The 25,981-nt window shown below is 50.1% G+C and overlaps 1 protein-coding gene across 6 annotated transcripts in view; it reads left to right on the forward strand.

The window, feature by feature from the left end:
* Nucleotides 1-585: 585 nt before the first annotated feature.
* The window catches only part of DAZAP1 (DAZ associated protein 1), a 233,212-nt gene continuing 207,816 nt past the window's right edge, over nucleotides 586-25,981 (forward strand). For 2 of the 6 annotated variants that reach the window (XM_033953997.1, XM_033953998.1), the window contains exon 1: nucleotides 588-784. In XM_033953997.1, coding sequence (XP_033809888.1) covers nucleotides 756-784 — 29 coding nt within the window. In that variant the 5' untranslated portion in view covers nucleotides 588-755. Of the gene's footprint in view, nucleotides 785-25,981 lie in introns of all 6 variants that reach the window. The other 4 variants (XM_033953993.1, XM_033953996.1, XM_033953994.1 and 1 more) reach the window with 3 other exon arrangements.

Genomic DNA, 25,981 nt, shown 5'->3' on the forward strand with positions numbered 1-25,981 from the left:
TGCAGATCCAACACTGACATTCAGCTTTTCTGCCATCTGATCAACTGTAATTCTTCTGTTTTTGTGAATCAGTTTCAGGGTTCTTTCTTCATTCTGCAAGGTAGTGGCTTTTGCTGGACGTCCAGAACGCTCTGCATCAGTAACATTTGTACGGCCATTTTCAAACATTTCTATCCACTCATAGACGACTCTACGAGAGAGAACTTTGTCCCCGTATTGAGCATACATGCGGCGATGAATTTCTGCTCCCAGTACACCTTCTGCCCACAAAAAACGTACGACAGATCGTTGTTCCTCTTTGGTGCAAACTGTAAGTTTAGCAGCCATCTTCAACACAACACACTAACAGCTCTCCTGCTATCTGCAAGGGCAGCCGGCTCGCCTGACTGACTAGTCACAAGACATTCTACCACACGCCCTCTTACCACGTCTCCCGCCCCATCCATTTACCGAAACTTTTTTGAAGAACCCTCGTACAATTTCATCACAGCTCTTTCCAGTGACATCGTCTGGCACTGCATTTCCCAGGTGCACCGCGAAAGGCTACACGCTGCTGTGCGCGTTGACATCACAGCCCCATGGCTGGGAGACCCCGTAGCACGCCGGCGCGGTGCCGTTAGGCTGGCGCTGCCGTTGCGCAGATTCAGTTGGTGAGGGCGCGCGCGGGAGGCGGGTGGACCGACGGACGGGGTTGCGGCGGTGACCGTGACCTTCCCAGACCACGGCGGGGCCTAGAGCAGCCATACCCCGCCGCCATGAACAGCGTGGGAGGAGACGAGGTCGGGTGAGTGTCGGCGGGGGTTGGGTTTGAGTCCCTGGCCGCCCTTGCTTAGAGTTAGGGAGTGGGGGCCTGACGGCTAATCGGCGTGGTCTAGGGTATGTAGCGGATGGTGACGGGAAATGGATGGGGCCTGGGGGTATGGAGTGCAGAATGGGTTTGAGAAGGTGAGTGTTCGGCAGTTGGAGGTAGGCATTTGGGCAACGAGGTCCTAGTGGTGCAGATGCTGATGTTGGGCGAGGAGTTCGGGAACGGGCCTAGATTGCCCTTGCGTATAGTAGGGATCATTGGGCAAGGGGTTGATTGGGCTCGGGATCTGGGCCTTAGGTGGTGAGGATGGAGTTGGGAGTGAGCTCCGGGATGCCCTTACTTAAAGGAGGGGTAATGTTTGGGATCGGAGCATTGTATGGTGGGGGTTGGGATTTTGCTACCGGCTGCACTTGTTTAAAATGGAGGGAGGTTTGGGCTCGGATCCTTGGGTGGTGGAGTGATTTCAGACTCCGGGCTGCTCTTACTTGGAGGTGGGGAGAGCTGGACGTCGTTGAGGGACGCGGGACTTGACTTGGATTCCTTTGCTTAGAGTATGGAGTAGTGGGGTAGGGGAGAAGTTTGGGAACGGGTTCTGATCTCCCCACCCCCCCTCATTTGCAGTAGGAGGGACTTTGTGGGCAGGAACCTTTTAATATTCTTTTTCCTTGTACACCCCCCCTCCCCCCCCCCTGTAGTCTGCTGGTTTTCTTCCAGTTTGTTTCTTTGTGTTTCTCTTTCAACGGAACTGTATTACTTTTGTTGCTTGCTCAAGTAAGATCTCAGTTCTACAGAGTGCACCTTTTGTAGGTTGTAGCTCTCAGAGGAATCACAAAGAAATGATCAATGGCAAGCCCCCTACTTAGAGTATTAATGTGCTCCAAAAAAAGCTGTTGACTTTAATCAGATGTCAAGTTTGAGTCTTGATAAATGAAGAAAATGAAATGCTAATACTACTTCCACTTATCATTTCTATAACACTACTAAACATAGAGCTCAAAATAGCTTACAATCTAGTCAAGACAAACTGGACAAGAAGCTCTGCTCTGGACACTGCTCTGGTGGGGGAATTACAGAGGGAATAAGACAGGTATTGATTTTTAGTAGGTGGGTTGGAATTTGGATTTGGGAAAGCAACTTGTGAATTGAATCTTGTGAATATTGCCTGTTAGGCCTTATTTCAAGTATTTCAAATGTGAATGTTTGAAGCATATAGGTAAAAAAGATTAAACAAAATATTTATCTGAATAGTACCGTTTGCTGTACTGTTGTAGAAATATTATATTAGGTCTGTTGAAGAAACCAAGCTGAAACTGTCAGCTGTTTATATTTTAAACCTATACTTGTGAACAAAGTTTATTTTTTCCTGATTGAAGGCTATGGGATTTATTATGGTATGTTGCAGAATATTGATGGTAGGTAAAGATAAAAAGAATAGCTCATGTAGTCTTCTCAGCAGGAATTTTGTCCTCTGAATAGATGTGCATGCATATTTTCAGGTGGAATGGAGGAGTAGCAGGCTGAGCACCAAGGAAGCCAGATAATCCCCTGCCACTCCTTGTGATCTTGGGCAGGTCACTTACTCATCCAGTACTTCAGATACAGACGTACACACAACGATAATCCTGAAATGTACAAATTAACACTGAACAGAAATGTATATGAAAAAAATGTGGTTGAATATGTGTAGGAGCTCTCCTATCCTGAACTTAAGCATCAGTGCAATCTTAGTTTTAGGCTGCTACTTGGCTTGTAAGTCAATGATATATAATTATAGGGCACCCTTCTAAGCAATAATGTGCTTAACTAGGGTCCAAATAAACCTTATGTGCACAGCACTCAAAATTATATATAAAGTGATAATTCCATATCTTTCTGCTAGAAAATAGTACTAATCTAACGCAGCTCTTCACAACTGATAGTCCTTCACTCCAAAAGCAATTCAATTAACAAAGTTCTCAGAACTCAACACATCCAAATTTAGTTAAAGTATTGCATTGAGGGTTATGGAAAACACTAACTTTTTTAAATCAATGCTTTATTGAAATTTTAAACATATAATAACGATACTTCACACTATAGCAACTTACAAAAGACATACCCCAAAAACAGAAGCCCAATCCCCCACCCCCCTAAATCTGTCCTCCCCCCCAAAAAAAACAACAAAACAACAGGCATATAGGACAATACTGGAGCTTGACACATATTCCCAGATGACCTCAAAGCATTCTCCTTCTACTTTCCCACTCTCCAAGCACTATACATATCCCAAATTTTATGATAGAAGCAGCATTTTCTTGCACCTAGCTGTAAGTTTACACTTCAATTGTATCTGATCAAGCCTCTTTAACAACCTCTCGTGGTCAGATAACTTTGCTGAGCATCACAGGTATGCCAGCGCCAGTCGAGCCACTGTGAATATAAAAATTGCCAATCTGTGTTTGTATTTATCATACCATTTATCATATCATCCGGAGGTGATTTATTCAATAAACAAGAAGCAAGTAATTCTGGAAAATGTTTCCCTGTGATACACACCAAAAGTTTACTCACCATATGCCAAAAGCCCTGCACCAAGGGACATTCCCACCAAATATGCTTGAAATCGCCTCATTGAAAACACTAACTTGAATGGTGCTACATGAGAACTTCTGTTGAAGACTTGCTTAAATAAGAACATAAGAATAGCCTTACTGGGTCAGACCAATGGTCCCTCAAGCCTAGTAGCTCATTCTCACGGTGACCAATCCAGGTCACTAATACCTGGCCAAAACTCAAGGAGTAGCAATATTCCATGATATCAATCCAGGGCAAGCAGTGGCTTCCTCCATGTCTTTCTCAAAAACAAACTATGGACTTTTCCTCCAGGAACTTGTCCAAACCTTTCTTAAAACCAGCTACGCTATCCGCTCTTACCACAACCTCTGGCAATGCATTCCAGAGCTTAATTATTCTCCGAGTGAAAATTTTGTTTCCTCATATTGGTTTTAAAAGTATTTCCCTGTAACTTCGAGTGTCCCCTACTCTTTGTAATTTTTGACAGAGTGAAAAATCGATCCACTTGTACCCGTTCTACTCCACTCAGGATTTTGTAGACTTCAATCGTATCTCCCCTCAGCCATCTCTTTTCCAAACTGAAGAGCCCTAACCGTTTTACTCTTTCCTTATACGAGAGAAGTACCATCCCTTTTTTCATCTTGGTCACTCTTCTTTGAACCTTTTCTAGCGCCATTATATCTTTCTTGAGATAAGGAGACCAGAATTGAACGCAATACTCCACAAGAGGTCGCACAAGAGGTCGCACCATGGAGTGATACAGGAGCAGTATAACATTCTTAGTCTTGTTTAACCATCCCTTTTTTAATTCCTAGCATCCTGTTTGCTTTTTTGGCCGCCACTGCACATTGGGCGGAAGGTTTCATCATATTGTCTACAATGACACCCAGATCCTTTTCTTGGGTGCTAATTCCCAAGGTGGACCCTACAGTCCAGTAACTGTGATTCAAGTTATTCTTCCAAATGTACATCACTTTGCATTTGTCCACATTAAATTTTATCTGCAATTTGGACTCCCAGTCTTCCAATTTCCTAAGGTCCGCCTGCAATTTTTCACACTCCGCATGCGTTTTAACAACTTTGAACATCTGTTTAGTGTCATCTGCAATTTAATCACCTCACTCGTCCCAATTTACAGATCATTTATAAATAAGTTAAATAGCATCGGTCCTAATACATACCTCTGCGGCACTCCACTATTTACTCTCCTCCATTGAGAAAAATGACCATTTAACCTCTTCCCTCTGTTTTCTATCCGATAGCCAATTCCTAATCCACAACTGAACTTTGCCACCTATCCCATGACACTTTAATTTTCTCAGGAGCCTCTTGTGAGAAACTTTATCAAAAGCTTCCTCAAAATCTAGATACACTACATCAGGGATGTCCAATGTTGGTCCTCGAGGGCCGCAATCCAGTCGGGTTTTCAGGATTTCCCCAATGAATATGCATGAGATCTATGTGCATGCACTGCTTTCAATGCATATTCATTGGGGAAATCCTGAAAACCCGACTGGAGGACCGACATTGGACACCCCTGCACTACATCAACCGGCTCACCTTTATCTACATGTTTATTTACACCTTCAAAGAAGTCAAGCAAATTAGTGAGGCATGATCGCCCTTGTTTGAACCCATGCTGACTCTGTCTCATTAAATCATGTTTGTCTACGTGTTCCTCAATTTTATTTTTTATGATAGTTTCTACCATTTTGCCCAGCACTGTAGCATGAAAACTCTGCAATGATAAAATTATTTTATTCTAGTCACAATGGTCAACATTGACTCCCATCTTCATGCACAATTATTGGTGTTTAATGCTGTCAAATCAACATGATCCCAATAGAAAGCTCACATCTTTCTTAATTCTATAAAATAGTGTTCCACTCAATTTCCTCATTAAAGCCATAGTGTCTAAGAATGGGTTTAAAAAAAATTCCAAAATGTAGAGATCTTGATCATCACCCCTTAAAAGTTTGATCGTATTGATGATGCTGTGAAATAAATGGAGCTATAAGTGTATGGTTATTTATAGTAGCTCTTGTGTTTAGGGAATCTAATTCTCACAAATCACTGTGCAGCCAACAAAGTTTTTGACTTAGTATATCACATCACAAATGAAGTATAGTAATCACGTGTGTGTTAGAGAGTGTTGAGTGAGTTCTCCGTAATATCCAAATAAACCTTTATGGTGTGCTCGTTATCACATGGAAGGGTGCTTTATGATTATGTATTAGTGACATATAGACTGCAGTTTGGCTCAAACACTAGTTGCATCACTTTATATGAGAGCTGCTCTACATATTTATTCACCTTTTTTCATATATATTTCTGTTTGTATATCAAGATTGTTTTGTGATAGTTTGTGCATTAATCCTGAGTTTGAGGTATGTTGTTTTTTAGCTACAAATTTAACTACGTAAGCATTGCCATTATAATGAGACAGCTGAAGGTTCATAATGCCCAGTATCGTGTTTTTTTCAGCAGTGGCCAATCTAAGTCACAAGAACATTAAACTTAAGAATAAGCCTTCTTGGGACAGGAAAATACAACTGCTTTAATGAAGAGTGCCACCTACTGTGCCTGAATGTAACTTTACTTGAGTTTAGTACTGAAAAAGACATGAGTTTAATTAAGGATTGAACCCTGGTCCCGTGTTCTGTTATGAGTTTTATCATCATTGTTATGGTTTATACTGCAGCAGAATCAGATGGTTCCGTCATTTCATCTGTGAGTTCATGCTTACCGTATTTTCACGCATATAACGCGCGCGTTATACGCGTTTTTACCTACCGCGCATACCCCTCGCGCGTTATATGCGTGAGCGCGGTATACGAAAGTTTTAAAACATAGTTCCCACCCCGCCCGACGCCCGATTCACCCCCCCAGCAGGACCACTCGCACCCCCACCCCCGAACGACCACTCGCACGCGCTCCCACCCGCACCCGCATCCACGATCGGAGCAAGAGGGAGCCCAAGCCCTCTTGCCCGGCCGACTCCCCGACGTCCGATACATCCCCCCCCCCCCCGGCAGGACCACTCGCACCCCCACCCCGAAGGACCGCCGACTTCCCGACAATATCGGGCCAGAAGGGAGCCCAAACCCTCCTGGCCACGGCGACCCCCTAACCCCACCCCGCACTACATTACGGGCAGGAGGGATCCCAGGCCCTCCTGCCCTCGACGCAAACCCCCCTCCCCCCCAACGACCGTCCCCCCCAAGAACCTCCGACCGCCCCCCAGCCGACCCGCGATCCCCCTGGCGACCCCCACGACCCCCCCACCCCCCTTCCCCGTACCTTTGGTAGTTGGCCGGACAGACGGGAGCCAAACCCGCCTGTCCGGCAGGCAGCCAACGAAGGAATGAGGCCGGATTGGCCCATCCATCCTAAAGCTCCGCCTACTGGTGGGGCCTAAGGCGCGTGGGCCAATCAGAATAGGCCCTGGAGCCTTAGGTCCCACCTGGGGGCGCGGCCTGAGGCACATGGGCCCAACCCGACCATGTGCCTCAGGCCGCGCCCCCAGGTGGGACCTAAGGCTCCAGGGCCTATTCTGATTGGCCCACGCGCCTTAGGCCCCACCAGTAGGCGGAGCTTTAGGATGGATGGGCCAATCCGGCCTCATTCCTTCGTTGGCTGCCTGCCGGACAGGCGGGTTTGGCTCCCGTCTGTCCGGCCAACTACCAAAGGTACGGGGAAGGGGGGTGGGGGGGTCGTGGGGGTCGCCAGGGGGATCGCGGGTCGGCTGGGGGGCGGTCGGAGGTTCTTGGGGGGGACGGTCGTTGGGGGGGGAGGGGGGTTTGCGTCGAGGACAGGAGGGCCTGGGATCCCTCCTGCCCGTAATGTAGTGCGGGGTGGGGTTAGGGGGTCGCCGTGGCCAGGAGGGTTTGGGCTCCCTTCTGGCCCAACTACCAAAGGTACGGGGAAGGGGGGTGGGGGGGGTCGTGGGGGTCGCCAGGGGGGGTCGCGGGTCGGCTGGGGGGGCGGTCGGAGGGTCTTGGGGGGGGCGGGCGTTGGGGGGGGGGGGGTTTGCGTCGAGGGCAGGAGGGCCTGGGATCCCTCCTGCCCGTAATGTAGTGCGGGGTGGGGTTAGGGGGTCGCCGTGGCCAGGAGGGTTTGGGCTCCCTCCTGGCCCGATATTGTTGGGGAATCGGCGGTCCTTCGGGGGGAGGGATGTATCGGACGTCGGGGGGGGGCATCAGGCTTTCAGGATGGGGACAGACCTTCAAGGGGGGACAGTGCACGGAAGTCAGGGGGGGTGAACGGAGAGTCGGGACAGCGCACGGAAAGTCAGGGCGGGCGAAAGGAGCGTCGAGCAGCATGCGTGGTATACCCGTGAGCGCGGTATACCAAAGTTTTTGTACATATCATCGTGGTTTCTGCGCGCTATACCCGTGTGCGCGTTTTATACGGGTGCGCGTTATTTGCGTGAAAATACGGTAGTGTTGCAGGCTTCCACTTTCTGTATCTCAAAGATTTGCATCAGAAATTAAAAAAAGTTTCTTAAAACATACCTATTTCAGATAGTGTATGAATGTTGATTCTTTGAATCTTGAAGGTAATGGTGGCCAAGGTGTGGCATTGGAGATGCTGACAATTGTGAATGTATTAAAGAAGTAACCTTCTCCTTTCTTCTTTTCTATTTGAAATTGTAGTTAATCTTTTACTTATATTAATTATAAATTTATTTTTTATTGTAAATCACCTTGATGGCATGTCTGTATGGCAGTATTAAATAAAAATGAAACTTGAGCATGATGACCTAGTTGAGAAGCAGAAGTATGTTACTATTCACAAGATTGGGAGCAAGCGGGAAGGTGAAAATACATACTAGGTAAACATTAGTGATGACCAAGAACCACTGAAAGGCAGAATAATGCAATACCTAATCATATCCATTTAATATGCAAAAAACATACATCCAAGCTTAAACATCTATAATAATAAAACCCTAGAGCGCGCATGCGCTCTTGAAACTGCGTGATTCCTGGCGCCGTGAGGTGTGCTTCTGTGGCAGTATTCTATTTGACACCTCACGGCGCTTGCAGGGGCTAGAGGCGTGCAACTGTGCAGCTGTGTCAGCGCGGTCAACTTCAGGCGCGTTTGGCGGTTTATCGGACCGGCAGGAGAGTGGTGGTTGTGGTGGTGGTTTAGGGGCTGGAGAGTGTCGGTTCCGGTGCTGAAAATGGTACAATCCTATACATAAGTGCGTCTGTGCCTGGGAGTCCCTGCAGATGAATAAGCGCAGACTAATGTCACTCAGAAGAATGCAAGCACCCAGTCAACTACTCCCTACAGAAAACCAAATTCAACACGTAGATTTCAGGTCCCCTCTTTTGCTATTCTGCGCAAGTTACAAAAGAGCTCTTAGCTTTAGTAGTAGTCAATACTCATGCGCTTGGTTGTCCGTGCACATTCTGGGGAAATACACACGCCCGCCTCACACTACAAGAGAAAACTGTCCGCGATCGTCCTACAAAGGGAAACATGCAAAGCTTAACAAGAATAAAACCGATTCATACAAGCGCCACACACAGAAGAACTCAGAGCCGGAAACTGGGCTGTACCACCCACTCCCCTTAGGGGCGAACCGACAAAAGCCATAGCAGCTCGGAAGCTCCAGCTCGGATTATATTCTCACTTCGGCACGTGCAGGGCTGAAAGGTCATGTAAAAGCTCAGGCCCTGCTCTCAGGTGTGGTCTGCTGGATTTGTCCTAGAGCCCGAAGGTTAACGAGCATGAATTGCATGTAGCCGGCAGTGAGGCCTCTTCTGCACCGCACCGTCCTGTGCTGACAGCTCCTGCTGCTGGGAAATCGGGAAGGGGAGCTACAGGATTCGCTTCCGAGGCCACAACAACGGCCCTAGCTCTGATTTTCGCTTCTGGCATCTACAGTACACGCTTTCTCACACATGCATACTCAAACCATACTCTCACTTTCTTATATCCTATATAATAAAACTCTAGGCGTGCAAGTGCACTTAGGGTTTCGTGTTCCCTGCCTCTGTGGTGTGTGATTCGTGGCCGGATTCTATTTTAGAACGCAGCGGCAGGGAACACTCTGGAGCTTCCCCCCTCACTCACTGCGAAAGAAACCGCTGTCGCCACCGCCGTTCCTTCTGCTCCCCTCTTTGGGAGTGTGCAGTGCAGGCCGTACACGTGGACCCGAAGGCGCACCGAGAGTGTAACGGGGTTCGTGGGCAGCTGAACGCAGTCTCCGGGCGGCCACAGCCTCAGCAAACGCCGGTCTTCCTCCCAGCTCGCGTCCAGAGCCTTTCCGCCCCCAGCGAGAGGTTGAGTGTCGTCGTCTTCGCCTCCCCTCCCCCCCTCCCCGGCGCACCCGATCCCCCGTTGAACCTCCCATCCGACCCTCCAACCGCGGTCTTTCTGACTCTCTTAGTCCCTTGCCGCTGCCCCCCTTCCCTTCCCATGGTCCCAACAAACCTCTTGACTATAGCAGCGGCCGCAGCACACTAAACACGCTTCGTGGCCTTCTACTGCATTGATTTGCTCTGCCAGTGATGCGGCAGAGGGAATCGCGGGCAGGAGAAGGCAGCGTGTTTAGAGTGCTGCAGCTGCTGCTCGAGCCGGGAGGTTTCTGGTCATCTCGCGATGGGAGGGTAAGTGGGGTCGGCTGCACTTCGGCAGTAATGGGGGGGTGGGGGGAGATGAAAACATGCTGCTCAAGGGTTCTACTGCACAGGGGGATGGGAGGGAGGGATAGAAAAATGATAGGTTCTACTGTACAGGGGGGAAGGGAGGGAGGCAGGCAGGCATGCTGGCTGGATTTTGGGGTGGGGGGGCACTGAGGGCACTAAAGACATAGGAGGCACTAAAGGACATAGGAAGGAGGCACTAAGGTCATAGGAGGCACTGAGGGCACTAAGGTCATAGGCATTGAGGGCACTAAGGACATAGGAAGGGGCATTAAGGACATAGGAAGGAGGCAATGAAGGCACTAAGGACATAAGATGGGACACTAAGGACAGGAAGGAGGCACTGGGGGCATAGGATGGGACACTAAGGACATAGGAAGGGGGCACTGAGGACATAGGAGGCATTGAAGGCACTAAGGACATAGGAAGGGGCACTGAGGTCACTAAGGACATAGGATGGGACACTAAGGACATAGGAAGGTGGCACTGGGGGCACTAAGGACATAAGATGGGACACTAAGGACATAGGAAGGGGTCACAGAGAGTCAGGCAGGCATGGCACAACAGAGAAATACAGGCAGGCAGGGGGCCAGGGAGACAAAGACAAAAAGAAAGACAGACAGGGGGCCAGGGAGAGACACAGACAGAAAGAATGACAGACAGCGTACACGGAGAGAGAGAGACAAAGAAAAAAAAAGATAGACATCTACTCTAGCACCCGTTAATGTAACGGGCTTAAACACTAGTTTCATATATTTCTCCAACTACAAACAACATTAGGCTGCTTACAGCACATTAAGGGAACATTGTTCTGTACCATTAATTTTTTTTATTACTATTAACTCCCTCCCTTTCCCCCATATTCTTCCTACTCTCCTCTTTCCAAAAGAGGAGAAAAGCCATGACTTTTTAAGGCCTAATGAGATTTGGCTCTTGCATCAACCTCGTCCTCTTCTACCAGACTTGTCCACCTTTGTATACATGTACAATATCAATGACTACAAAAACAAATATCTGAACATAATTCAGATTAGAACAGGTTTCTGACAATGCTTCCCAATCCCCGTCCTCCCCCTCCATCTAATTAACAGCCCTCTTGTTTCCATTTTGCCATTTAAGGTAGGTTGCTCTTTCCAGTTGAGATTTTGCATCTAGCAGCTACAAGACACAATGAGAACTGCCCTCTTGTCTGCTCCCCATTCCATATATTCATAATTCAGTAAGCATAGAGAGGTTAAAAAAAGTGCAATCAGTCCAGATATTTTTTTGAATCTCCACTTCTGTTTGATGCCAAAAAAGGTTGCAAAATAGGCCCTTTCTTGACATGCCATTAAACCTGGGGCTGCTGCTGCTCCTAGTTGTGATAATCTGGGCTGTATATTCAAATATAAACCTAGATTTTTGTGCCAAAAAAATGGCCCCCCAAAAGGGAGTCTGTTATATTTGATTCCTCCCCTCTCAGACCCATCACAAGCCTCCCTGGGCCTACCTTAAGCCCTGCTGATCCGATGGTGAGCAAAGGGTAAGAGTGATCCTCCTAAAATGGTCATTTAAGTTTAAGTTGGATTTATTAGCTACTTTTCATAAAAAATTAACCCGAAGTGGTTACAATAAATTGAATTGTACACAGGCTCACAATCTAACATTTGGTACCTGGGGTAATAGTGTGTTAAGTGACTTGCTTAGAGTCACAAAGAGCATGTCGGGATTGAACGCTCAACCTCAGGGTGCTGAGGCAGCAGCTCTAACCACTAGCCCTCCCCTCCACTCAACAGTAACCTCACAAGACTGCCATGGGTTTGGTTTATATTTGAGTCAACCGTCCTCGCCCGCCCCCCCAGTTTATATTTGGATGGGTTTATATTTGAGTACCGTAGTATATACTTGAATATAAGCTGAGGTTTTTGGGCTGAAAAAGGCCTAAAAATGGGTTTCTCGGCTTACATTCGGGCCATTGCCTACCCACCCCCATCCCGGCCGAATCTAAACACCCCGCGTACCCCCTATTCCTCGGCGGCTTCGCAGTGGGCGAGACAGGAGGAATCCCTTCTGCCTCCTGTGCCTGCCAAAATTGGCCATCCCCACCTCCCCCATGTACCTTTTGGGTCCCATGTAGCCAGCTGGTGCACAGAGCAGGTGTTATCTTCCTGCCCTCCTCCATTTGAAGCCGCTGGCTGATTCCACCTCCCCCGTGTTCCTTTCGGGTCCCTTGTAGCCAGCCGGTGCACGGAGCGGGAGCAATCTTCTGGTTCTCCTGCTCATTCTTGAGAACTCGTAGCAGCCAATCAGCCAGCGGCTCGAATGGAGTGGCAGAGAGAGAGTGAGGGGGGACAGGGTGCAGAGCCTGGCAAGGAGGGAAGGGGGCTGGGTGCAGATCCTGGCATGGCACTTGAATATTAAGTTCCTGTCTTATATTCGAGTCAACCATTTTCCTCCTTTTTGGGGGGGAAAAATGGGTGTCTCAACTTATATTTGAGTATATATGGTACTTTGCTTCCCAGAGCTTATACTGGGCTGTAACAGTATGTAGTTGCAAGTCGTGGAAATATTTCAAGCACAGAAAACCTTCAATGCCATGCTGAAAAGAGAATGAAGACCCCATCAGTTCTAAGAAAAAAGTAAAAACATTTTTTTGCTCTCGTTGATGGACTTAATTTGATGAAGGATAGTCCCCAATAAAAGAAATGCTGAAACAGGATACTTTGTCACATGCATATAAGTGACCCTTGTTGGTTTAAAGCTGATTTTGGACTTCTAGTTTAGCAGATTTGTTTTTGTAACATTAATTGGGTCTTGCTTATTACAGATTTTGGATAGTTAATATATAGGGGAATTATTTATACAGTAAAAACATTAAACTTCAGTGTGTGCACTTTTCACAGGATAATAATGGCAATGGAGCTGTTATGAGTAGTTCATTTCTGATCAGTTTTATATTATGTAGCTCCAGATCCATGACAGTGGCCTTGTTTACTGAACATCCTCTCCTTCAAGTGTAATCATTTACAGTATATACTCCACCTGCATATAATTTTGTTTCTTGGGATTAGTTTTTTTGTATTTTGCACTAGTGATGGAAATACTGCAATATGAGTGACAGAGACATTATCCCAGGACAAGCAGGCAGGTATTCTCACAAGTGGGTGATGTAATCCAACGGAGCCCCAATGCGGACGTCTCACAAGCAGTCTTGCTTGACGAAACTCGAAGTTTCGAGTCGCCCGCACCACACATGCACGAGTGCCTTCCCGCCCAGTGCAGGGCGCGTCTCCTCAGTTCTTACTTTTCTGCGGAGCCATCTTCGACTCTCTGCGTGAAGTTTTTCACTTGTGCCTTCTGAAGTCCACGGTTTGGGTTCTTTTTCTCTTAATCGCTGATTTTCGTCGTACTTTTATTGTTTTTCAAAAAAAAAAAAAAAAAAATTATTTCATCCGTTCGACCGGGCAGGCCATGTGGCCGCAGCCCCGTGGCTTCGATTTGCGGCGGAGCTTTTCTGGTCTATGTCCCGGCCTGCTACTGGTTTTAAAAATTGTTCCAAGTGCCAGCACGCGATTTCACTGACGGACCCTCATCGACGCTGTCTTCGGTGTCTTGGGCCTCAACACCTTCTGAAATCGTGCCGGCCTTGCTCAACACTTACTGCCCGTGCTTTCAAGTGTCGTTGCATCTTGTGGGAGCAGCTATACAGCATGGATCTTCGAGGGAGTTTTCATCTTCGAAGGGCCCTTCACCATCGGCCTCTCCCGAGGCTCCCCAGGCTTCCACATCTTCTGCTCCGAGCCTCATCAAACCGGCCTCGTTTGTACCGGCTCTTTCTTCGACACAGGCTGCGGTGCCTTCCTCTGTCTCTTCAGGTCAGATAGCGCAGCAGCCCATTCCCCCGGTGGTGCTTAAAGTGCCCAAGGCTTCTAAGTCCAAGCAGTCTCACACTGCCTCGAGGGAGCACGACGCTGTACAGGTGGTCCCGTTGGTGACGCGGATCCATCCTTGCCGGCTTCGTTCCAGACCTTGCTTGAGAAGCAATTCATTCAGCTCTTCACCACGATGGGGCCTAAGCTTCTCTCTCAAATCCAGCCTTGGCACGCGGAGGCCTCCCGCGAGGTCGAGCCGCCTCCAGTGCCTCAACCGTACGCACACTCTCTACAGGGAGCAGAGTCTCTGCGAGTGTCTGGTCTGACATTGATGAATGCATCACAAGGAGCAGAGTCTTTGCCCATGCCTCCATTGGAACCGATTCACTCGATGCAAGGAGTAGAGTCTTTGCGAGTGCCTCTATTGGAACCGATTCACTCGATGCATGGACTCGAGTCTTTGCGAGTGCCTCGTGGTTCTTCTAGTCAACCACCTCTGCTTCGATCCACCGCTTCCAGCCCCATCCACTCTCTGGGGGCCTCAGCGAAGACACATTCGCCTCGTTTATCGAGGCCTGCTTCGAGGCACGACTCGAATCATCGATCGAGGCATTCTTCGAAGCACTCCTCCAGGCATGCCTCACCTCATCGGAAGCAGCCTTTTCTTCAGTATTCTCCACTGTCTACTTCACCTCCTCTGATGCCGGATCTCGAGGACACGGTGGGGTTTTTTTCTCCAGCTCGATCCCCGTCCTCATTGGATCAGGAGTCCTCGAGTCCCTCTCGAGGCCCTGTTTTGGCTGACCAGCTGTCTTTTTCTTCTTTTCTCCGTCAGATGGCAGCTGATTTGGACATTCAACTGGACACTGGGTCCAAATTCTCAAAGGAGTATCTCGAGACAATGCATCTCCCTCAACCTCCTGCTGAATTCCTCAAACTTCCTCTTCATAAGCTGTTGGATCATATCTTTGTCCGCTGTCTGGAGACTCCGTATTCCATCCCCGCTGTTCCAGGAAAATTGAATGCCAGATACCGCACGGTTCATCATAAGGGGTTTGACGGTGCCCAGTTATCGCATCAATCCCTTTTAGTGGAGTCTTCATTGAAGCGGTCTCACCCCTCTCAGGTATATGCCTCTGTTCCACCTGGCAGGGAGGGCAAGACGATGGACAGGTTTGGCAGGCGAATTTACCAGAACTCTATGATGACATCCAGAGTTCTCAACTACAATTTTCATTTTATTAAATATTTTGAGTTTTTCTTGTCCGTCCATCCCAAGTTCATGGTCTACTTGGATCCTCGGGCCCATTTTGAATTCCAAGAAGTTCTGGCCTCATTGTCCCAACTCCGGTTGCAACTGATGCAGTCCTCATACGATGCCTTTGAGTTGTCTGCTCGGGCTACTGCTTGCTCGGTGGCCATGCGACGGCTTGCGTGGCTCCGGACCATCGACATGGACCCCAATCTGCAGGACAGGCTGGCTAATGTCCCGTGTGCTTGTACCAACCTCTTCGATGAGTCCATTGAGGCGGCGACCAAGAAGCTTTCAGACCACGAGAAGTCTTTCCAATCGATTCTCTGTCCGAAGTCCAAGCCAGCTCCTCCTCGGCCTTCACGCCCGCCTTTGATCTACCAGTGGCGTTTCCCACCTAAACAGGCTCCTGCCATCTGTCAGCCTGTTAAAGAGGCAGCATCCACAGAAGCAGCAACAAAAGCCTCAGCCGTCTGCTGTCCCTAAGGCTCCTCAGCCTTTTTGACTGTCTCTCTCAAAGCATAACGTCATTCGTTCTGCCTTTCCCCGTTTTTCCCCCTATCGGAGGTCGTCTCCATCATTTTTACCACCGATGAACGACTATCACCTCCGACCTCTGGGTCCTTTCCATCGTAAGGGAGGGATACTCTCTTCAGTTCCATCAAGTTCCTCTGGAACATCCTCCAAGAGAGTATCCTTCCTCCTCTGCCCAGACAGCCCTTCTTCTTCAGGAAGCTCAGGCTTTGCTGCAGCTCCGGGCTGTTGAGCCGGTTCCTTTGGCTCAACAGAACAAGGGTTTTTACTCCCGGTACTTCCTTGTTCCGAAGAAGACGGGCGATCTGTGTCCTATTTTGGATCTCAGGGTGCTCAACAAATATCTGGTCAAAGAAAAGTTTTGCATGCTGACCCTGGCATCTCTGTATCCCCTCTTCGAGCAGAACGACTGGTTATGCTCTCTGGATCTCAAGGAGGCCTACACTCACATTCCCATTCATCCGGCCTCCCGTCAATACCTCAGATTTCGGGTGGGACATTTTCATCTTCAATACCGAGTGCTCCCTTTCGGCCTGGCCTTGTCTCCCAGAGTTTTCACCAAGTGTCTGATTGTGGTGGCCACAGCGCTCAGGAACCATGGTCTTCAGGTGTTTCCCTACCTGGACGACTGGCTCATAAAGAATTCCACGTATCAGGGAGTCATCCTGGCGACTCAGCGCACTATCTGGATCCTGCAGAGTCTGGGGTTCGAGATCAACTTTCCAAAATCACATCTGCAACTTTCCCAGACTCTTCCCTTCATCGGAGCTGTTCTGGATACTACCCAACTCAGAGCGTTCTTACCTCCACAACGTCTGGAAGCTCTTCTCCGCCTCTGTCATTCAGTGTCCTCTCGCCCGTCCATCTCGGCGAGACTCATGATGGTTCTTCTGGGCCACATGGCCTCTACAGTACACGTGACTCCTTTTGCCAGACTTCACCTCGGAATTCCTCAGTGGACCCTGGCATCTCAATGGACACAGGTTTCCGACCCTCTGACTCGACACATCCAGGTCACTCCTGCTCTGACACAGTCTCTTTGCTGGTGGATGCTCTCTTCCAATCTATCCAGAGGCTTAATGTTTCACACGCCTCCCCATCAGAAGGTTCTCACGACCAACTCTTCGACTTGCGCTTGGGGGGCTCATCTAGATGGTCTTCGCACTTAAGGCTATTGGACCAGTACAGATCGCCAGTGCCACATCAATCTCCTGGAACTCAGGGCGATTTTCAATGCTCTCAATGCTTTTCAACATCTGTTTCACAACCGTGTTGTCCTCATTCGCACAGACAATCAAGTCGCCATGTATTATCCCAGGACAAGCAGGCATGATATTCTCACACATGGGTGACGTCATCTACGGAGCCCCGGCGCGGACAGCTTTTCAAGCAAACTTGATAGAAGTTTCAAGTTTGCATACTGCACCACGCATGTGCTAGCCTTCTTGCCCACTAGAGGGCGCATCTCCACCTCGTGGTCCTCAGTTCAATTTCATCCGCGGAGCCAGAAGCCCTGTGGATAATTGTGCTTGTATTTTGCCTTCTGTCGCCGCGGCTGTGTGCGGAATTTCGACGCGGTCGCTGCGTTTTCTGTGTTTTCTTTCTTTGTTTTCTTCTTTTCTCAAAAAAAAAAATAAATTTATTTTCGTCCGTTCGCTCCGGGGGCTCCCGGTAGCCGTGGCCGAGGAACCTCGGTTGTTCCCGGCCTTGTTTTGGGCCCATGTCCCGGCCCGTAACGGGATTTAAGAAGTGTGGTAGGTGTGACCGGCTTTTGTCGATCACTGACCCTCACAGGTGCTGCCTTAGGTGCTTGGGGCCCCAACACCCGACAGCATCGTGCCCTAAGTGTGCCACCTTCCAGAAACGGGCCCTTACACGTCGCAAGGCCCGTATGGCGGATCTGTTTGCCGTCGAGACCCCGACGGGGAAGGCCTCGAGCTCGGCCTCGGCTCCGGCCCCGACCTCGGCCTCGACCTCGGCATCGGGTCCCTCGGCTACCTCGAAGCCGGTTGCCTCGCAGAAACAAGCCTCGGGTAAGTCTCCGCTTCCTTCCTCAGTTTCAGGATCGACCAGGAAGCCATCCTCGGGCTCTTCGTCGGCGGGACCGTCGACCTCTGCCCAACCCAAGGTGTCTAAGGGGATAGCCCCGAGGGAATACTCGAGACCGAGGTCGCCCTCTGAGGAGCATCCCCAGGTGTTGCCGCCGGGTCTGATGATCCCGGCATTCCAGGACTTGCTCCGAGCGTTAATTTCCTCGGAGTTGTCCGGGGCCATTGAGACCCTGCAGCAGGCTTCGGCCTCGACGCCTTCGGTCTCCGCGGCCCCGCAGTTGGCGACCTCGGCCTCGGGCACCGGCCTTTCAGCGGCCGAAGCTCCCTCGGCCTCGACCTCGACGCTCCCCTCGGACCCGACCTCGATGAGACAGCCTGAGGTTAGTGTGCGTCCCCGAGACAAGCAGCGCCGGGTATGCCGGATTTCCTCGTCCTCGTCCGCGAGGTCTTCCCGGGGTTCCTCGCCCTCGAGCAAGCCTCGGGCGAAGCACCGCCTGAAGAAGGCCAAACGGTCTCGGGCCTCGCCTCGTAGGCGTCGTCGGTCGACGCCGCCCGAGGGCGGGGCTTTGCGGGTCGAGGAACTCCGCCTCGACAACCCCGATCTCTTGCGGTCCCCGTTCCGGGAGAGTTCCCGAGCCTCCTCGCCGGGGCGGAAGGGACGGGCCTCCATACCCCGTACCCCGGGGGGTTCCCCCAAGGGGTCTTTCAGGCGGGATGTGTCCCCAACCCCTTCGAGGTCACGGGACCGTGCCTCGTGGGGATCGGGATCCGGTGTGGAGATGAGGTATTCTCGCCAAGCCTCTCCTTTCGGCTCCGTTGGGAAGTCTCGGACACCCTCTCCGCCCGCACGGACATCTTCTTTTTCAAAATTTGTCCATGACATGGCGAAGGCTCTGGGGGTGGACCTGTTAGCGGGGTCACACTATACAAAAGAATTTTTGGAGGAGCAGGATCTTCCTGCCCCTCCGCGGGAATCCCCCCGCTTGCCGCTGAACAAGGTCCTCCTTCAGACCTTGCTGCGGAACCTTGAGACCCCTCTTACAGTTGCGGTAGTGCCCACCAAGATGGAATCAAAATACCGGACACTTCCCCCTAAAGGTTTTGACAAGGGGCAGCTCTCCCATCAGTCGCTCCTGGTGGAGTCGGCTCTCAAGCGTTCGCAGCCTTCTAGGGTCTCTGCTGCGGTCCCCCCTGGGAGAGAGGGTCGGACCCTCGATAAATTCGGCCGTCGTCTATATGCTAATTCCCAGATGGCCACGAGGGTCCTCAACTATGCTTTCGCCTATTCTTCTTACCTCAGATCAATGGTGAAGGATCTGCTAGACTTTCAGGGGGTGATCCCGGATTCGCACAGGGATAGGTTTGCCACTTTTGTGTCAAACCTGTCCCAACTGCGTCTCTATCTGTTTCATGTGGTATATGACGCATTTGAGCTTGCCTCGAGGGTATCGGCATGTGCGGTAGCCATGCGCCGGTTGGCGTGGCTGCGTACCCTCGAGATGGACCCCAACCTGCAGGAGCGATTGGCCAATCTACCCTGCGTCGGGTCGGAGTTATTCGACGACTCCTTGGAGGCGGCTACCAAGCGGCTTTCTGACCAAGAGCGTTCTCTAGCGTCTCTGGTGCGCCCGAAGCCTAAGCCGTCGCCTCAGAGACCATTTAGACAGCCACCTAGGCGGTATCCTCAAAAATCGACACCGGCCTTTTCGAGACCTCCACCCCGACGTCCACCCCAACAGGGTAGGGGGGGTCCCTCCAAGCCCGCTGCGCAGGGGGCATCCAAGCCAGCGCCGTCCTTTTGACGGGATGGGCGGCTGGGGGCTGGCCCCCGCCGCGATGTCGTCCAACCCCCTTCCCATCGGGGGTCGGCTCACGGCTTTTGCCAGGGCTTGGTCAGGGATTACGTCAGACGCATGGGTGCTCCGGACCGTCTCAGAGGGCTATTCACTCAACTTCTCCAGGCAGCCTCCAGACATGCCTCCCGGGGCGTGCCCGCCCAATCGGAGCCAGCTGGCCCTTCTCCGAGACGAAGCCAGGGCCTTGTTGAGCCTCCGGGCAGTCGAATTGGTTCCCCGCGATCAGAAGGGCAGGGGGTTTTACTCCCGTTACTTTTTGGTCCCAAAGAAGACCGGGGACTTGCGCCCCATTTTGGACCTCCGGAAGCTCAACAAGTTCCTGGTCAGGGAGAAGTTCCGTATGTTATCGCTTCCGATCCTGTATCCCCTATTGGACGAGGGGGACTGGATGTGCTCCCTAGATTTAAAGGAAGCGTACACCCATGTTCCGGTACATCCCAACTTTCGGAAGTTTTTAAGATTTCAAGTCGGGGAGTTGCACCTGCAGTACCGAGTACTACCCTTCGGTCTGGCTTCATCCCCTCGGGTGTTCACGAAGTGTATGGTGGTGGTCGCGGCTGCTCTACGCTCCCGGGGGTTACAGGTCTTTCCCTATCTGGACGATTGGCTGATCAAGGCCCCGACCAGGGAAGGAGTTATTTCAGCGACCCAACAGACTATCACGCTTCTTCAGGGTCTAGGGTTCGAGGTGAACTTTCCCAAGTCTCACTTGCGCCCGACTCAGTCCCTCCAGTTTATAGGAGCCGTGCTGGGCACTGTTCTCCTCCGTGCCTTCCTCCCTTCTCCACGGCTGGAGGCACTGCTTCACTTGGGCCGGCAGGTTTCGCAACTGCAGGTAGTGTCGGCTCAACGCATGATGGTGCTTTTGGGGCACATGGCATCTACGGTCCAAGTGACCCCATTTGCCCGGTTGCATCTGAGGATACCTCAGTGGACTTTGGCCTCGCAATGGCGTCAGGACCGCGACCCAGTATCTCGACGCTTGACTGTGACTCCGTCTTTCAGACGCTCGCTCCGTTGGTGGACCAACTCTACCAATCTGTCCGGGGGCTTGCTCTTTCGCGTTCCTCCGCATCGCAAGGTCCTGACGACGGACTCTTCGGAATATGCGTGGGGGGCTCATCTCGACGGTCTTCGAACGCAGGGCCTATGGTCGGCTGCGGATCGACGATGTCACATCAACGTGCTGGAGCTTCGTGCCATTTTTCTGGCTGCTCGGGCCTTCTGTCATCTCCTGCGAGATCAAGTGGTGCTCGTCCGGACAGACAACCAAGTGGCCATGTATTACGTCAACAAGCAGGGGGGGACCGGCTCGTGGCCTCTGTGCCAGGAAGCCCTGCGCCTTTGGAAATGGGCTGTCTCTCAGAACATATTCTTCCGTGCGGTTTACATTCAAGGAGAGATGAATTGTCTGGCAGACAAACTCAGTCGTCTGCTGCAACCGCACGAGTGGTCACTGAACTCCCGGGTGTTGCGCGAGGTCTTCGACCGTTGGGGATTGCCTCAGGTGGATCTGTTTGCCTCGCCCGAGACTCACAAACTGCCCCTTTACTGCTCTCGGATGTACTCCCGGGATCGTCTCGAGGCCGATGCCTTTCTTCTTGACTGGGAAGGGAGGTTCCTTTATGCGTTCCCTCCTTTTCCTCTGATCTTGAGAACGTTGGTGCATCTCAAATCGACGGGAGCCACTATGATTCTCATTGCTCCTCGGTGGCCCAGACAACATTGGTTTTCCCTGCTGCTTCAACTCAGCAACAGGGAACCTCTGCTTCTGCCGGTCTTTCCCTCTCTGCTTTCTCAGAGTCGGGGTTCGCTGTTACATCCCAATCTTCAGTCCTTACATCTGACGGCTTGGTTCCTTTCTCCCTGACTTCGGTCCCGGTCTCTCAGCCAGTGCGGGAGATTTTGGAGGCCTCGCGGAAGGTCTCGACTAGGCTGTGTTATTCCCAGAAGTGGACCAGATTTTCATCCTGGTGCTTCTCGAATCATCTGGACCCGATTTCGGTTCCCGTGTCTTCGGTGCTGGACTATCTGTTGCATCTGTCGAATTCTGGTCTGAAGACGACTTCCGTTAGAGTGCATCTCAGTGCCATTGCAGCGTTTCATCGGCATCTCGAGGGGCGTTCCCTCTCTTTGCATCCTCTGGTATCTCGTTTCATGAGGGGCCTTGTGAACGTTCATCCTCCTCTGAAACCTCCTCCTGTGGTGTGGGATCTTAATGTGGTCTTGGCTCACCTGATGAAACCCCCTTTTGAGCCGATCGACAAATCTTCTCTTAAGTTTCTCACTTGGAAAGTGGTCTTCTTGATTGCACTCACGTCCGCCCGTAGGATTAGTGAGTTGCAAGCTTTGGTTGCGGACCCTCCTTTCACGGTGTTTCATCATGACAAGGTGGTTCTTCGCACCCATCCCAAATTTCTACCTAAGGTTGTCTCTGATTTCCACCTCAATCAGTCTATTGTTCTTCCGGTGTTTTTTCCGAAGCCCCACTCTCATCCTGGTGAGGCGGCGCTTCACTCGCTTGACTGTAAGAGGGCGTTGGCTTTTTATCTCCAACGTACTAAGTCTCATCGGAAGGTTCCTCAATTGTTTTTGTCCTTTGATCCTAATCGGGTAGGACATCCGGTTTCCAAGCGTACCTTGTCCAACTGGTTAGCTGCTTGTATCTCTTTTTGCTACGCTCAGGCTGGTCTCCCGCTCTTGGGTCGAGTCACGGGGCATAAGGTCCGGGTGATGGCAGCTTCGGTTGCTTTCCTCCGATCCACTCCTATGGAGGACATATGTAAAGCTGCCACCTGGTCTTCGGTTCATACGTTCACCTCCCACTACTGCCTGGACACCTTGTCCAGAAGCGACGGCCGGTTTGGCCAGTCGGTGTTACGTAACCTATTTTCCTAAATTGCCATCCTCCCACCTGCCCTTTTTTCTGGTTGGCTTGGAGGTCACCCATGTGTGAGAATATCATGCCTGCTTGTCCTGGGATAAAGCACAGTTACTTACCGTAACAGGTGTTATCCAGGGACAGCAGGCATATATTCTCACAACCCGCCCACCTCCCCGGGGATGGCTTTCTTTGCTTGATATGGAACTGAGGACCACGAGGTGGAGATGCGCCCTCTAGTGGGCAAGAAGGCTAGCACATGCGTGGTGCAGTGTGCAAACTTGAAACTTCTATCAAGTTTGCTTGAAAAGCTGTCCGCGCCGGGGCTCCGTAGATGACGTCACCCATGTGTGAGAATATATGCCTGCTGTCCCTGGATAACACCTGTTACGGTAAGTAACTGTGCTTTATGTCAACAAGCAGGGAGGCACGGGATCGGCCTCCCTCTGTCAGGAAGCTCTGAAAGTTTGGGATTGGGGGCGGACAATGCCTTAGCGGACAACTTGAGTCGTCTTCTGCAGCCTCACGAGTGGACTCTCCATTCCACGCCCCTTCATCACATTTTCTCTCTGTGGAGAACGCCTCAGATAGACCTCTTTGCAGCCCCCCACAACTTCAAACTGCCTCAGTTCTGCTCCAGGATCTACACTCCTCATTGCCTCGAGGCAGATGCTTTTCTTCTGGACTGGACAAATCTTTCTATATGCGTTTCCTCCATTTCCTCTCATTCAAAAGACTCTAGTCAAGCTGAAGTCCGACCATGCCACCATGATTCTGATTGCTCCTCGGTGGCCCAGATAGTCTTGGTACTCCCTTCTACTTCAACACAGCAGCAGGGAGCCCTTCCTTCTGCCAGTGTTTCCAACACTTGCTACACAGCATCAGGGATCTCTGCTTCATCCCAACCTGCAGTCTCTCCACCTGACAGCTTGGTTCCTCTCAACGTAACTCCTCTCCAGTTTTCACAACCTGTGAGTGATGTTTTGAAAGTTTCACGGAAGCCTGCTACTAGTCAATGCTATACCCAAAAATGGACTAGATTCTCTATTTGGTGTTTTTCTCATCATCAAGAGCCTCAACATTCCTCTTTATCTTCTGTTTTGGACTATCTTTTGCACCTTTCTCATTCTGGCCTCAAGTCTACATCGATACGAGTCCCTCTTAGTGCAATTGCTGCTTTCCATCAGCCGCTTCAAGGGAAACCTCTCTCTGCTTATCCTGTGGTTTCCAGATTCATGAAAGGACTTTTCCATATCAATCCTCCTCTCAATCCGCCTTCTGTGGTTTGGGACCTCAATATTGTTCTTTCTCAACTTATGAAACCTCCATTTGAACCTATTGACAAGGCTCATCTGAAGTATCTCACTTGGAAAGTTGTGTTTCTCATTGGCCTCACTTCTGCTCGTCGAGTTAGTGAGCTTCAAGTATTGGTTGCGGATCCACCTTTTACAGTGTTCCATCATGACAAGGTGGTTCTTCGCACTCATCCAAAATTCCTTCCTAAAATTGTCTCGGAATTTCATCTCAATCAATCCATTGTTCTTCCAGTGTTCTTTCCAAAGCCTCATTCTCATCCTGGAGAATCAGCTCTTCATACTCTGGATTGCAAGCGTGCTTTGGCTTTCTATCTGGAACACACCAAACCGCACAGAACTGCTCCGCAACTTTTCATCTCCTTTGATCCGAACAAGTTGGGACGTCCTATCTCTAAGCGTACCATCTCCAACTCGATGGCGGCTTGTAACTCTTTCTGCTATGCCCAGGCTGGATTGCCCCTTCACAATAAAGTCACAACCCATAAGGTCAGAGCAATGGCAGCTTCTGTAGCTTTCCTCAGATCTACACCTATTGAGGAAATTTGTAGAGCTGCTACATTGTCCACAGTTCATACCTTCACTTCTCACTATTGTCTGGATGCTTTCTTCAGACGGAATGGACAGTTTGGCCAAACAGTATTACAAAATTTATTCTCCTAAGTTGCCAACTCTCCCACCATCCCACTTTGGTTAGCTTGGAGGTCACCCACTTGTGAGAATACTTGCCTGCTTGTCCTGGGATAAAGCACAGTTACTTACCGTAGCAGTTGTTATCCAGGGACAGCAGGCAGCTATTCTCACATCCCACCCACCTCCCCTGGGTTGGCTTCTCTGCTAGCTATCTGAACTGAGGAGACGCACCCTGCACTGGGCGGGAAGGCAGTCACGCATGCGCGGTGCGGGCGACTCGAAACTTCGAGTTTCTTCAAGCAAAACTGCTTGTGAGACGTCCACATCGGGGCTCCGTTGGATCACGTCACCCACTCCTGAGAATAGCTGCCTGCTGTCCCTGGATAACAACTGTTAAGGTAAGTAACTGTGCTTTTTGAGCCTATTAATATGCTTGGATACATAAATTGGTATTATCCCAGGACAAGCAGGCAGCATATTCTTACAAATAGGTGACATCATCCATGGAGCCCAGTTTGGATAGTGTTAAAGTGTATTGTCATTTTAAACTTTTAGCAAAGCTTTGAGACTGCCCGCACTGCACAATTGCGAGTATCTTCCCACCTTATGCTAGCTTGCGAGGTAATCAGTTTTTCATTTTCTGTGGAGTGAAGATGTATCTGGAATACATTCTGTCAAGTTTGCCTTCCCTCTTCCATTTTTCATTTATACTTACCACTGTTTTCTTTTTAACTTTGTGGCCATACTCTTTCGTATCAAACCTTTATCCTGTTTTTAATTTTGGGCTTATTGCAATTTTCTACCTTCCCCCTTACCGAGGGTATCGACAGGTTTTTGGCATAACTTTAACTCGACGCTCAATTCTAACCTTGTTTTTCAAGGGTTCTTCCTACCTGTCATAGTTTTTTCTTCACAATACAATCTTTATATATTTTTTCTGTCTGAAAATGCTAAACTAAACCTTAGGCTTATATACCGCATCTTCTCTATAATAATAGAGCTTGACACGGTTTACAAAAAATTAGAAAAGAGAACAAGTACAATATGAATTTGGAATAGTATGGAGAGGAGTGGAATTTACAACTTTCAAAATAGCCAAGTTTTCAGATGTTTTCAAAATACAGTCAAACTTGGTTTACGAGTGCTGCGGTTTGCGAGTATTTTGCAATACGAGCAAAAGATTTGTAAAATCTGTGCCTCGGAAACCGAGCTTACCTCGATTTGCGAGCCTCCCCCCCCCCCTGTGATCCGGCATCCCCCACTCACCCACCTACCCGCCCAAACACAATCGCTTGCCCTGCTCTGACACCAGCTGTCATCTCCGAAGCTTGTCTCTTTCTTGGGGTTACCAATGCTTCGTCACCCTGCTGCACCTTAGTATCAGCTTCATAGCACACAGTACTGGTGTGTCTACTCCAGCCGGAGCTATACTATGGAATGATAGCCCCAAGCTGCATTGATGCCCTTCCCATCTACATCGGTACCTGCCTAGCTTAAATATAGCTTCCCTAGCAACAGCAGCAGATGAATCCAGAGACCAGTGGGATAGCTCACATCTACCAGCAGGCGGAGATAGAGAAACTGATTAACAGG

Source organism: Geotrypetes seraphini, chromosome 8 (genome assembly GCF_902459505.1).
Source record: "Geotrypetes seraphini chromosome 8, aGeoSer1.1, whole genome shotgun sequence".
In the NCBI taxonomy this organism is placed as follows: Eukaryota; Metazoa; Chordata; class Amphibia; order Gymnophiona; family Dermophiidae; genus Geotrypetes; species Geotrypetes seraphini.